The sequence below is a fragment of the Nematostella vectensis genome, chromosome 10 (genome assembly GCF_932526225.1).
Source record: "Nematostella vectensis chromosome 10, jaNemVect1.1, whole genome shotgun sequence".
Lineage (NCBI taxonomy): Eukaryota > Metazoa > Cnidaria > Anthozoa > Actiniaria > Edwardsiidae > Nematostella > Nematostella vectensis.
Window position 1 is genome coordinate 15625198 of NC_064043.1, and position 14691 is coordinate 15639888.

At 46.8% G+C, this 14691-nt stretch overlaps 1 protein-coding gene across 1 annotated transcript in view; it reads left to right on the forward strand.

Annotated features, from left to right (window-relative positions):
• LOC5512221 (importin-9) overlaps positions 1–14691 on the forward strand; it is a 60443-nt gene that overhangs the window by 9847 nt on the left and 35905 nt on the right. The window contains exons 5-7 of the mRNA XM_048733452.1: positions 437–566; positions 13839–13927; positions 14229–14315. Of these exons, the coding sequence (XP_048589409.1) occupies positions 437–566; positions 13839–13927; positions 14229–14315 (306 nt within the window). The remainder of the gene's footprint in view (positions 1–436; positions 567–13838; positions 13928–14228; positions 14316–14691) is intronic.

Below are 14691 nucleotides of genomic sequence, written 5' to 3' on the forward strand. Positions count from 1 at the left end.
TGCTATATCTGCCATCACTCACTAAGTGAATCAAATCCTTTCAGACATATGCTATATCTGCCATCACTCACTGAGTGAATCAAATCCTTTCAGGCATATGCCATTTCCGCCATCACTCACTGAGTGAATCAAATCGATACAGACATATGCCATATCTGCCATCACTCACTGAGTGAATCAAATCCTTTCAGGCATATGCCATTTCCGCCATCACTCACTGAGTGAATCAAATCGATACAGACATATGCTATATCTGCCATCACTCACTGAGTGAATCAAATCGATACAGACATATGCTATATCTGCCATCACTCACTGAGTGAATCAAATCGATACAGACATATGCTATATCTGCCATCACTCACTAAGTGAATCAAATCCTTTCAGGCATATGCCATTTCCGCCATCACTCACTAAGTGAATCAAATCCTTTCAGGCATATGCCATATCTGCCATCGCTCACTGGGACTGGCCTGAGGCATGGCCTGAACTCTTTGGTCTGCTGATGGAAGCACTGATGAGTGGGAATCCTAACTTGGTGCATGGAGCAATGAGGGTGTTGACAGGTATGCATGGCACGATGAGGGTGTTGACAGGTATGCATGTGGCTTAGTGAGTGTGTTGACAGGTATGCATGGCACGATGAGGGTCTTGACAGGTATGCATGGCGCAATGATGGTGTTGACAGGTATGCATGTGGCTTAGTGAGTGTGTTGACAGGTATGCATGGCACGATGAGGGTCTTGACAGGTATGCATGGCGCAATGATGGTGTTGACAGGTATGCATGTGGCTTAGTGATGGTGTTGGCAGGTATGCATGGCGCGATGAGTATGTTGGCAGGTATGCATGTGGCTTAGTGATGGTGTTGACAGGTATGCATGGCGCGATGAGTATGTTGGCAGGTATGCATGTGGCTTAGTGATGGTGTTGGCAGGTATGCATGTGGCTTAGTGAGGGTGTTGACAGGTATGCATGGCGCAATGATGGTGTTGACAGGTATGCATGTGGCTTAGTGAGGGTGTTGACAGGTATGCATGGCGCGATGAGGGTGTTGGCAGGTATGCACGGCGCGATGAGGGTGTTGACAGGTATTCATGTGGCTTAGTGATGGTGTTGATATGTATGTATGTATGTATGTGGCTTAGTGAGGGTGTTGACAGGTGTGCATGGCGCAATGAGGAGGGTGTTGACAGGTATGCATGGCGCAATGAGGAGGGTGTTGACAGGTATGCATGTGGCTTAGTGAGGGTGTTGACAGGTATGCATGGCGCAATGAGGAGGGTGTTGACAGGTATGCACGGCGCAATGAGGAGGGTGTTGACAGGTATGCATGTGGCTTAGTGAGGGTGTTGACAGGTATGCATGGCGCAATGAGGAGGGTGTTGACAGGTATGCATGGCGCAATGAGGAGGGTGTTGACAGGTATGCATGTGGCTTAGTGAGGGTGTTGACAGGTATGCATGTGGCTTAGTGAGGGTGTTGACAGGTATGCATGTGGCTTAGTGAGTGTGTTGACAGGTATGCATGGCGCGATGAGGGTGTTGGCAGGTATGCATGTGGCTTAGTAATGGTGTTGATATGTATATATGTATGTGGCTTAGTGAGGGTGTTGACAGGTGTGCATGGCGTGAGGAGGGTGTTGACAGGTATGCATGGCGCAATGATGGTGTTGACAGGTATGCATGGCGCGATGAGGGTGTTGACAGGTATGCATGGCGTGATGAGGGTGTTGACAGGTATGCATGGCGCAATGAGGGTGTTGACAGGTATGCATGGCGCGATGAGGGTGTTGACAGGTATGCATGTGGCTTAGTGAGGGTGTTGACAGGTATGCATGGCGCAATGAGGAGGGTGTTGACAGGTATGCATGTGGCTTAGTGAGGGTGTTGACAGGTATGCATGGCGCAATGAGGAGGGTGTTGACAGGTATGCACGGCGCAATGAGGAGGGTGTTGACAGGTATGCATGTGGCTTAGTGAGGGTGTTGACAGGTATGCATGGCGCAATGAGGAGGGTGTTGACAGGTATGCATGGCGCAATGAGGAGGGTGTTGACAGGTATGCATGTGGCTTAGTGAGGGTGTTGACAGGTATGCATGTGGCTTAGTGAGGGTGTTGACAGGTATGCATGTGGCTTAGTGAGTGTGTTGACAGGTATGCATGGCGCGATGAGGGTGTTGGCAGGTATGCATGTGGCTTAGTAATGGTGTTGATATGTATATATGTATGTGGCTTAGTGAGGGTGTTGACAGGTGTGCATGGCGTGAGGAGGGTGTTGACAGGTATGCATGGCGCAATGATGGTGTTGACAGGTATGCATGGCGTGATGAGGGTGTTGACAGGTATGCATGGCGCAATGATGGTGTTGACAGGTATGCATGGCGCGATGAGGGTGTTGACAGGTATGCATGGCGCAATGAGGAGGGTGTTGACAGGTATGCATGTGGCTTAGTGAGGGTGTTGACAGGTATGCATGTGGCTTAGTGAGGGTGTTGACAGGTATGCATGTGGCTTAGTGAGTGTGTTGACAGGTATGCATGGCGCGATGAGGGTGTTGGCAGGTATGCATGTGGCTTAGTGAGGGTGTTGACAGGTGTGCATGGCGTGAGGAGGGTGTTGACAGGTATGCATGGCGCAATGAGGAGGGTGTTGACAGGTATGCATGTGGCTTAGTGAGGGTGTTGACAGGTATGCATGGCGCAATGAGGAGGGTGTTGACAGGTATGCATGTGGCTTAGTGAGGGTGTTGACAGGTATGCATGTGGCTTAGTGAGGGTGTTGACAGGTATGCATGTGGCTTAGTGAGCGTGTTGACAGGTATGCATGTGGCTTAGTGAGGGTGTTGACAGGTATGCATGTGGCTTAGTGAGGGTGTTGACAGGTATGCATGGCGCGATGAGTATGTTCGCAGGTATGCATGTGGCTTAGTGAGGGTGTTGGCAGGTATGCATGTGGCTTAGTGATGGTGTTGACAGGTATGCATGTGGCTTAGTGAGGGTGTTGACAGGTATGCATGTGGCTTAGTGAGGGTGTTGACAGGTATGCATGTGGCTTAGTGAGGGTGTTGACAGGTATGCATGTGGCTTAGTGAGCGTGTTGGCAGGTATGCATGTGGCTTAGTGAGGGTGTTGACAGGTATGCATGTGGCTTAGTGAGGGTGTTGACAGGTATGCATGTGGCTTAGTGAGGGTGTTGACAGGTATGCATGTGGCTTAGTGAGTGTGTTGACAGGTATGCATGGCGCGATGAGGGTGTTGGCAGGTATGCATGTGGCTTAGTAATGGTGTTGATATGTATATATGTATGTGGCTTAGTGAGGGTGTTGACAGGTGTGCATGGCGTGAGGAGGGTGTTGACAGGTATGCATGGCGCAATGAGGAGGGTGTTGACAGGTATGCATGTGGCTTAGTGAGGGTGTTGACAGGTATGCATGGCGCAATGAGGAGGGTGTTGACAGGTATGCATGTGGCTTAGTGAGGGTGTTGACAGGTATGCATGTGGCTTAGTGAGGGTGTTGACAGGTATGCATGTGGCTTAGTGAAGGTGTTGACAGGTATGCATGGCGCGATGAGTATGTTCGCAGGTATGCATGTGGCTTAGTGAGGGTGTTGGCAGGTATGCATGTGGCTTAGTGATGGTGTTGACAGGTATGCATGTGGCTTAGTGAGGGTGTTGACAGGTATGCATGTGGCTTAGTGAGGGTGTTGACAGGTATGCATGTGGCTTAGTGAGGGTGTTGACAGGTATGCATGTGGCTTAGTGAGCGTGTTGGCAGGTATGCATGTGGCTTAGTGAGGGTGTTGACAGGTATGCATGTGGCTTAGTGAGGGTGTTGACAGGTATGCATGTGGCTTAGTGAGGGTGTTGACAGGTATGCATGTGGCTTAGTGAGGGTGTTGACAGGTATGCATGTGGCTTAGTGAGCGTGTTGGCAGGTATGCATGTGGCTTAGTGAGGGTGTTGACAGGTATGCATGTGGCTTAGTGAGGGTGTTGACAGGTATGCATGTGGCTTAGTGAGGGTGTTGACAGGTATGCATGTGGCTTAGTGAGGGTGTTGACAGGTATGCATGTGGCTTAGTGAGCGTGTTGGCAGGTATGCATGTGGCTTAGTGAGGGTGTTGGCAGGTATGCATGTGGCTTAGTGAGGGTGTTGACAGGTATGCATGTGGCTTAGTGAGGGTGTTGACAGGTATGCATGTGGCTTAGTGAGCGTGTTGGCAGGTATGCATGTGGCTTAGTGAGGGTGTTGACAGGTATGCATGGCACGATGAGGGTGTTGACAGGTATGCATGGCACGATGAGGGTGTTGGCAGGTATGCATGTGGCTTAGTAATGGTGTTGATATGTATGTATGTATGTGGCTTAGTGAGGGTGTTGACAGGTATGCATGTGGCTTAGTGAGGGTGTTGACAGGTATGCATGGCGCAATGAGGAGGGTGTTGACAGGTATGCATGTGGCTTAGTGAGGGTGTTGACAGGTATGCATGTGGCTTAGTGAGGGTGTTGACAGGTATGCATGTGGCTTAGTGAGCGTGTTGACAGGTATGCATGGCACGATGAGGGTGTTGACAGGTATGCATGTGGCTTAGTGAGGGTGTTGACAGGTATGCATGGCGCAATGATGGTGTTGACAGGTATGCATGTGGCTTAGTGAGGGTGTTGACAGGTATGCATGTGGCTTAGTGAGCGTGTTGACAGGTATGCATGTGGCTTAGTGAGGGTGTTGACAGGTATGCATGGCGCAATGATGGTGTTGACAGGTATGCATGTGGCTTAGTGAGGGTGTTGACAGGTATGCATGTGGCTTAGTGAGGGTGTTGACAGGTATGCATGTGGCTTAGTGAGCGTGTTGACAGGTATGCATGTGGCTTAGTGAGGGTGTTGACAGGTATGCATGGCGCAATGATGGTGTTGACAGGTATGCATGGCACGATGAGGGTGTTGACAGGTATGCATGTGGCTTAGTGAGGGTGTTGACAGGTATGCATGGCGCAATGATGGTGTTGACAGGTATGCATGTGGCTTAGTGAGGGTGTTGACAGGTATGCATGTGGCTTGGTTAGGGTGTTGACAGGTATGCATGTGGCTTAGTGAAGGTGTTGACAGGTATGCATGGCGCGATGAGGGTGTTGACAGGTATGCATGTGGCTTAGTGAGGGTGTTGACAGGTATGCATGTGGCTTAGTGAGGGTGTTGACAGGTATGCATGTGGCTTAGTGAGCGTGTTGACAGGTATGCATGGCGCGATGAGGGTGTTGGCAGGTATGCACGGCGCGATGAGGGTGTTGACAGGTATTCATGTGGCTTAGTGATGGTGTTGATATGTATGTATGTATGTATGTGGCTTAGTGAGGGTGTTGACAGGTGTGCATGGCGCAATGAGGAGGGTGTTGACAGGTATGCATGGCGCGATGAGGGTGTTGGCAGGTATGCACGGCGCGATGAGGGTGTTGACAGGTATTCATGTGGCTTAGTGATGGTGTTGATATGTATGTATGTATGTATGTGGCTTAGTGAGGGTGTTGACAGGTGTGCATGGCGCAATGAGGAGGGTGTTGACAGGTATGCATGTGGCTTAGTGAGGGTGTTGACAGGTATGCATGGCGCAATGAGGAGGGTGTTGACAGGTATGCACGGCGCAATGAGGAGGGTGTTGACAGGTATGCATGTGGCTTAGTGAGGGTGTTGACAGGTATGCATGGCGCAATGAGGAGGGTGTTGACAGGTATGCATGGCGCAATGAGGAGGGTGTTGACAGGTATGCATGTGGCTTAGTGAGGGTGTTGACAGGTATGCATGTGGCTTAGTGAGGGTGTTGACAGGTATGCATGTGGCTTAGTGAGGGTGTTGACAGGTATGCATGTGGCTTAGTGAGCGTGTTGACAGGTATGCATGGCACGATGAGGGTGTTGACAGGTATGCATGTGGCTTAGTGAGGGTGTTGACAGGTATGCATGTGGCTTAGTGAAGGTGTTGACAGGTATGCATGGCGCGATGAGGGTGTTGACAGGTATGCATGTGGCTTAGTGAGGGTGTTGACAGGTATTCATGTGGCTTAGTGAGGGTGTTGACAGGTATGCATGGCGCGATGAGGGTGTTGACAGGTATGCATGGCGCGATGAGGGTGTTGACAGGTATTCATGTGGCTTAGTGAGGGTGTTGACAGGTATTCATGTGGCTTAGTGAAGGTGTTGACAGGTATGCATGGCACGATGAGGGTGTTGGCAGGTATGCATGGCGCGATGAGGGTGTTGACAGGTATGCATGTGGCTTAGTGAGGGTGTTGACAGGTATGCATGGCGCGATGAGGGTGTTGACAGGTATGCATGTGGCTTAGTGAGGGTGTTGACAGGTATGCATGTGGCTTAGTGAGGGTGTTGACAGGTATGCATGGCGCGATGAGGGTGTTGACAGGTATGCATGTGGCTTAGTGAGGGTGTTGACAGGTGTGCATGTGGCTTAGTGAGCGTGTTGGCAGGTATGCATGGCGCGATGAGGGTGTTGACAGGTATGCATGTGGCTTAGTGAGGGTGTTGACAGGTATGCATGTGGCTTAGTGAGGGTGTTGACAGGTATGCATGGCGCGATGAGGGTGTTGACAGGTATGCATGTGGCTTAGTGAGGGTGTTGACAGGTATGCATGTGGCTTAGTGAGGGTGTTGACAGGTATGCATGGCGCGATGAGGGTGTTGACAGGTATGCATGTGGCTTAGTGAGGGTGTTGACAGGTGTGCATGTGGCTTAGTGAGCGTGTTGGCAGGTATGCATGTGGCTTAGTGAGGGTGTTGACAGGTATTCATGTGGCTTAGTGAGGGTGTTGACAGGTATGCATGTGGCTTAGTGAGCGTGTTGACAGGTATGCATGTGGCTTAGTGAGGGTGTTGACAGGTATGCATGACGCAATGAGGGTGTTGACAGGTATGCATGACGCAATGAGGGTGTTGACAGGTATGCATGTGGCTTAGTGAGCGTGTTGACAGGTATGCATGTGGCTTAGTGAGCGTGTTGACAGGTATGCATGGCGCAATGAGGAGGGTGTTGACAGGTATGCATGTGGCTTAGTGAGGGTGTTGACAGGTATGCATGTGGCTTAGTGAGTGTGTTGACAGGTGTGCATGGCACGATGAGGGTGTTGACAGGTATGCATGTGGCTTAGTGAGGGTGTTGACAGGTATGCATGGCGCAATGAGGAGGGTGTTGACAGGTATGCATGTGGCTTACCCAGGGTGTTGACGGGGTTCTTGTGGCAGTTCAGAAAGGCAGAGGCAATAAAAGTCAAAGGGAATCAATGAGAACAGAGATCAACTCTAAACTGGAAAAAAAACCTATTAAGTGGAAACATCTTAGGGTCCTGACCCCGTACGCAGTTCTGCTAAAGGTTAAACCAATCAGCTATCGAGCTATGATTTGGGGTTTGCACTGCGCAGATCTGCGCGGTTTGAGCCAATCAGACGTTATAGATCTCGGTGATATCAAGGAGGTGTTGACATACAATAACCAGACTACTATGTTTGACATAAATATCTGGTAATTACATGTCAACAGAGGTCAAAGCCTTTGTTAATTCTCAAACAAAAGGTAAAACAAAATATATGAAAGTCTCTGAACGAAAACACCTTCCTTTGACTAAATACACTAAGCTAAAGAGGAGCGACATTATTTCCACAGGTCTTCTTTTATTATTATAGTTTCTTAAATTGATCCTTTTTGTGTTTGATATGTGTATTATTTTTAGCTTACTTGAAGGGTGCTAATTTGGCGGGATTGTTTTGGCACTTTAAGAACAGTGTTCTCATGTACTGGAACATCCTTTGTGTATCTCCTCCTTAGAGTTAATCGATTAACTCCAATATAATGCCTTTCTTATTTTCAGAGTTTATGATATTTCTTTAATTACCTTGTATCCCAGAAGAGTCCTTGCTTTAGTTTCCAATTTCAACTGGGAGCTTGGCAAGCCTTTATCGGCCACGACGGGCTTGTTACTTTGCTTTCGATTATCTTTTGCTATCCCTTCCATGGACAAAGTCGTTGTAAATGCGCATGCAACCATACAAATATCCATCTTTGGTTGCTTAACAGTAAACTTGGAATGATCAAGCCGGCTATAACGTGAGGCAACGCGAGTTGGAGTGCTTATCATTGCAAGTGGTCACAAGACAAAAAGTGCAGTCCTGCGCTCACATTAGCCAATAATGATACAATTATTCGTCGCGCAGGACTGCTAGTGTATCACAGAATCCTGTATTTAGCATGATATCGTAACCCACGTGAACTGGTAACAGGGACGTGGTACCTAGCGCAGAGCAGCTATGCCCTTGTCCTTGCCACTTGGTTAATCTACTCGGCTTAGTTTCGTCTTTTAACTCAAACATATTGATTTAAAATAAACGTGTCACTATATCCAGAGTACTTATCAATTATCTGTTAAGTACTCTCTTATTTTGAGAAATTTTGGGCTCATTATGAAAGTAACGCGAAATGGCAAAACTTGAGCACAGCCCTGCGCTCGCATTAGCCAATAATGATACAATTATTCACTTCCTGTTGCGCAGGACTGCTTATGTATCAGCGAATCCCGTATTTAGCGTGATATCGGAACCCACGTGAACTGCTACCTAGCGCAGAGCAGCTATGCCCTTGTCCCTGCCACTTGGTTAATCTACTCGGCTTAGTTTCGTATTTTAACTCAAACATATTGATAAAAAATAAACATGTCACTATATAGTTATGAAAGTGATGCGAAAAGGAAAAACTTGTGAGTTAATTACGAGTTTTGCACACAACTGCACCGTTTTGTACTAATCTTTCAAGATATTTTGCACTTCACTGTTAGCAAACTGGACGTTATCTTATCAAATCAAAAATAAAGTCAGAATGATCAAGCCGGCTATAACGCGAGGCAACGCGAGTTGGAGTGCTTATCATTGCAAGTGGTCACAAGACAAAAAGCGCAGTCCTGCGCTTGCATTAGCCAATAGTGGTACAATTATTCACTTCCTGTCGCGCAGGACTGCTCATGTATCAGCAAATCCCGTATTTAGCATGATATCGGAACCCACGTGAACTGCTGTTACCTAGCGCAGAGCACCTATGCCCTTGTACTTGCCACTTGGTTATTCTACTCGGCTTAGTTTCGTTTTTTTAACTCAAACATATTGATAAAAAATAAACATGTCACTATTGTAGTAGAAGGTATGCCTCTAAACTGAGGCTTTAATCAACATAAATCTACAGCTTGTAAAACTAAACCGAAAACTAAGCAAGATGGCTGCCCCTAGAGATTCTACGGGGTAAAACCGCTGTACAACAATAAACATAACACAGGCAGCCCAACACGTAATGTTCAAGGTTCTTAACATACATAAATACTACATTCACCCCTCTGTTAGAGGTTAAGTCTGTCCACTGGACGTCGGGTCCTCTCCGAACGTCGCAAGGGAGGCTGCCCATCAAGACCTGTACTGACCTGTGGCACTTCTTCACCCACACCTATCTCCACTTCTATCTCCGAGGAAGGTGGGGAACTACCAGTAGCAGGGTGATGCTCACCTGGAACAGTAGGCTTAACTTGAGGGAGTGGGTACATTGTTGGTACTTCACCTTTGGGGGCAAGATGCTTGGTAGAGACTGCTGTTTCTCGGCCGTCTGGATAGCGCACATGGGCGTAGTGAGGATTCGCCTGAAGCAATTCCACCTCATCAACTAACGGATCTGTCTTGCTTGCACGGACGTGACGCTTGAGTAGGACCGGTCCAGGCTCACTCATCCATGTTGGGATGGAAGATCCGGAAGAGGATCGCCTGGGAAAACCGAAGAATCGCTCATGGGGTGTCTCATTGGTAGTCGTGCACAACAGAGAACGAATGGAGTGTAGAACATCAGGGAGGACTTCTTGCCAGCGCTTTACTGGCAGATTCTTAGACTTCAGGGATGCTGAAATTGCCTTCCATACCACTCCATTATACCTCTCCACTTGCCCATTGCCTTCGGGATTGTAAGCAGTTGTCCTGCTTGTGGCTACCCCTTTTTCATTCAGGAAGTCTCGCAGTTCCTGGCTGATCAAGGAGGAGCCCCTGTCCGAATGTACATAGGCTGGCATACCGAACATCGTAAACAAGGAGGTAAGACACTTGATCACTGTTGGTGTAGACACATCAGGACAAGGGAAGACAAAAGGGAATCTTGAATATTCATCAACCACATTGAGGAAGAACTTGTTGCCATTGTTACTTGGCAAGGGGCCCTTGAAATCAATGTTTATCCTCTCGAAAGGTTGAGTAGCCTTAATGAGAGGAACTTTGGGAGGTTGATGAAACTGTGGTTTGCATTCACAACAAACTGGACACTTACTTGTCATGCTCTTGATCTCCTCAAGGGAATAAGGGAGGTTCTTGGTGCGTACGAAGTGGTTGAGTCGGGTGACCCCTGGATGACAGAGTGACTCGTGGAGCTGGTAGAGGGGATCTTCACTCAACGTGGCGCAAGTAGCTCTGGACAGAGTGTCGGGTGGAATGTTCTCTTTACCAGGACGGTAAATGATATCGAAACTATAGCAGGAGAGTTCGATCTTCCACCGCATGATCTTATCATTCTTGATCTTCCCTTTGTGGCACTGGTCAAACATGTAAGATACTGATTTCTGGTCTGTTTTAAGAGTGAAGTGCCTCCCTGTTAGGAAGTGCCTCCAGTGTCGGACAGCTTCTACAATCGCTTGTGCCTCTTTCTCAACTGAGGCGTGCTTGAGCTCGCTGCCCTGTAAGGCTCTTGAGAAGAATGCAACTGGCCTCCCATTTTGGCTGAGAGTGGCAGCTAATGCCACCTCTGAAGCATCCGTCTCAACTTCAAATGGAATGCTTTCATCGATTGCACTAACAAAAGCTTCCTCCACCGTCTTCTTGATACTCTCAAAGGCCGCGACAGCGGGCTCGGGTAATGGAAAAACCTTGCAGGAGGTTATTGGCTTGATTCGATCCGAGTATGCGGGTATCCATTGTGAGTAGTAGGAAAACAATCCGAGGCATCTGTTCAGAGACTTTGAGTCACTTGGAACGGGTAGCTCTCGCAAAGGGCGTAGACGTTCTGGGTCTGGACTGATATTCCCTTCCTCAACCACATATCCAAGGATAGGAAGACGCCTGGTGGAGAAGATGCTCTTGTCGTTGTTATAGCAGATGTTCTTGCGCTTAGCAGCTTCAAGGAAACTCTGAAGGTTGGAATCATGCTCTTCTTGGTCTTTCCCACAGATTGTGATGTTGTCGAGATAAGGGAAGACCGCCTTGAGATTGTTTTCTTCCACAAACTTAGTCATCTCTCTCTGGAAGCAGGCCACCCCGTTGGTGACGCCGAATGGGAGTCGGCTAAACTGATACAGGTTACCTCTAGCTTCGAATGCTGTGTACGGTTTATCCTCATCTTTGAGAGGGATCTGATGATAAGCACTGCGTAGATCTATAGTGCTGAAGACTTTGTACTGGGCGATCTGGTTAACCAAGTCGGTTATTCGTGGTAATGGGAATGCGTCGAGGAGGGTAAACCTGTTGATGGTCTGTGAGTAATCAATTACTAGCCTCTTCTTGTGATTCTCATCCTTGGTTACTACAACTTGTGCTCGCCATGGAGAGCGACTGGGCTCAATGATTCCTTCATTAAGCAGCCTCTTAACTTCTTCATCAATGAATGTGGAATCTTCTTGGCTGTAGCGGCGTGACTTTGTGGCAATAGGATGACAGTCTGCTGTCAGGTTTGCAAATGGCTCAGGCGGGTCTACATTCAGAGTGCTGAAGCTACAGACGGAGAGGGGCGGTTCGGAGCCCTTGTACTGGAAGATGACACTTTCGTGCTTTGACTGAAAGTCTACTCCTAATATGAGGTCTGCACATAGCCCAGGGAGTACAGAAAACTTGAGGCCTTCATATCTCCGTCCTTGGTAGGTAAGATCAACTGTGCAAGTACCACTAACCTTGATGGCGCCTGTCGAGGAGGTTGCCATGGATACGGTACTAGATGAGGGCTGGACTGTCAGACTTGCTTGCTCTACTAGACTGGGATGGATATAGCTTTCACTACTCCCACTGTCAAACAGGGCCTTAACTTGCAATCCTTGGATATTGGCGACACCACATGATTTAGAGAGGGATTTTGGTGGGTTAGCTGTCAATGTGGCGAGTATCGGGGACCAAGTTGCTGCCGAAACTCTTTCTTTTGGAACCGCCTTTCCTTTACAAACTTTAGCAAAATGGCCTTTCTTTTGACACTTGTTGCAAATAGCCTCCAGGGCAGGACACTTCGGTCGAGGGTGTTTCTTGTTTCCACAGAAAAAGCAAGTAGCTTTATCGGGTTTCATTGTAGCTACAGTAGACTCGTCAGGCTGTTCTGCTGACAATGAGGTGCTGTTACAAGGTAGTGCTGCATTTATAGGTATCTGTGGTGCTCCATATGATTCTGAACTCCTCATAGCTGACTCCAGAGCTCGAGCCTGGTCAAACATGGTCTTTAGATCAAGTGTTTTGTTCTCCAACAATCGTTGCCTGATTGTGTTGGATTGCAGACCTGTAATAAACGCATCCCGTATGCTCTCTTCGCTGTACTGCGCTGCGGTTACACTCTTAAAATCACAGTCCTTACTCAGTGTTTTCAGAGCTTGCAAGTACTCATCTAAGCTTTCCGATGGTTGCTGGCGTCTCGTTGCAAGTAGATGGCGAGCGAAGATCTCATTCCGTGGTCTAACATAAAGGGCTTGTAGCGCCTCAATTGCTGCATCGTATTCCGTACAATCTTCGATGTGTTGGAAGAGTGTTGGAGAAACAAAGTTAGTTAAAACGGTCAACTTGTCCAGGCCCGTCTGAGGTAGAACTTGTACGAAATTCTCGAAGGTCCTTTTCCAATGGAGCCATTCCTTCTGGGCCGTGCTGCTATTTGGATCGGTTTCTAGGCGTTCAGGACGCAGTACTTTATCCATGGGACTTCAGAAAATATGTTGATTAAATTGTAGTAGAAGGTATGCCTCTAAACTGAGGCTTTAATCAACATAAATCTACAGCTTGTAAAACTAAACCGAAAACTAAGCAAGATGGCTGCCCCTAGAGATTCTACGGGGTAAAACCGCTGTACAACAATAAACATAACACAGGCAGCCCAACACGTAATGTTCAAGGTTCTTAACATACATAAATACTACAACTATATAGTTATGAAAGTTAATGCGAAATGGGAAAACTTGTGTTTCGCGCACAACTGCCCCGTTTTGTGCTAATCTTTCAAGATATTTTGCACTCCACTGTTAGCAAACCAGACGTTATCTTATCAAATCAAAAATAAAGTCAGAATGATCAAGCCGGCTATAACGTGAAGCAACGCGAGTTGGAGTGCTTATCATTGCAAGTGGTCACAAGACAAAAAGCGCAGCCCTGCGCTTGCATTTTTTTAGTCAAAGGAAGGTGTTTTCGTTCAGAGACTTTCATATATTTTGTTTTACCTTTTGTTTGAGAATTAACAAAGGCTTTGACCTCTGTTGACATGTAATAACCAGATATTTATGTCATACAGAGTAGTCTGGTTATTGTATGTCAACACCTCCTTAATGTCACCGAGATCTTTAATGTCTGATTGGCTCAAACCGCGCAGATCTGCTCCGTGCAAACCCCAAATCATAGCTCGATAGCTGATTGGTTTAACCTTGAGCAGAACTGCGTAGGATGCCAGGACCCTAAGATGTTTCCACTTAATAGGTTTTTTTCCAGTTTAGAGTTGAACTCTGTTTGAGCTCACAACGTTGATCATATAAATTTTGATGTTTATTCTGTTTATTTATACCTCACTATTATTTGTTTGTTCAGAGTTTTGTCGTGAGGTGACTGATGCTCAGATGCCCCAGGTTGCCCCGGTTATTCTTCCAGAGATGTACAAAATATTTGTACAAGACCAGGTATATACCCTACTAATAATGCAAAACAAGCAATCCTTATTTACCCTCGCAGCCAGGCCCCACACACACATACTAAAAATTCTGGCTAGTGAGCTGATACTGGAATGTCAATTCCTACTCCTTGCTAACTAACTAACTGTTTTTCTTTCTAACTACCAGGGTTTCTTGTTTGTCTGTCATTGCACTATAAAAACTTAACTCCATAAATTATAGTCACTGTATTCCTGTATTCTCATATTTTTTTTCTTTAATGTTGTGAAATATAGCACTACACTATGGTGTGCCCTATTTATATTTTTAGGTGTACAGTGTGAGAATACGATCAAGAGCAGTAGATATATTCAACACCTGTGCTGGCCTGATCTGTGCCATGTCTGATTACCAAAAGGTACATTAGCAGGAATTAAATAACACTACCCCCTTGACTTAATAAAAACACATAACAGAAAAAGTTAATGCCACCATGTTTGATTTGTGTTAGGTCATGCAAATATTGGATTACATTTCCAGAAGTAGCTAAATTCACATATTTGGACTTGCTGTGTTTAAAAAGTGACTAGATTTCAAATACCACCTTCGTTATATTTCAAGCCCTGTTTGAATGAAAGAACAACACCATTTCATGCCCTACACTTTTTGTGTGGAATAGTTTATTTCACAGTTCCGTAGTTCAATGTATGGAGTTCTTTTAAGGTATTATTTTATTAATCACATGTAAGGTAATTATCTATTATTCCTCTAAAGAAACACACAAATCTTCTATT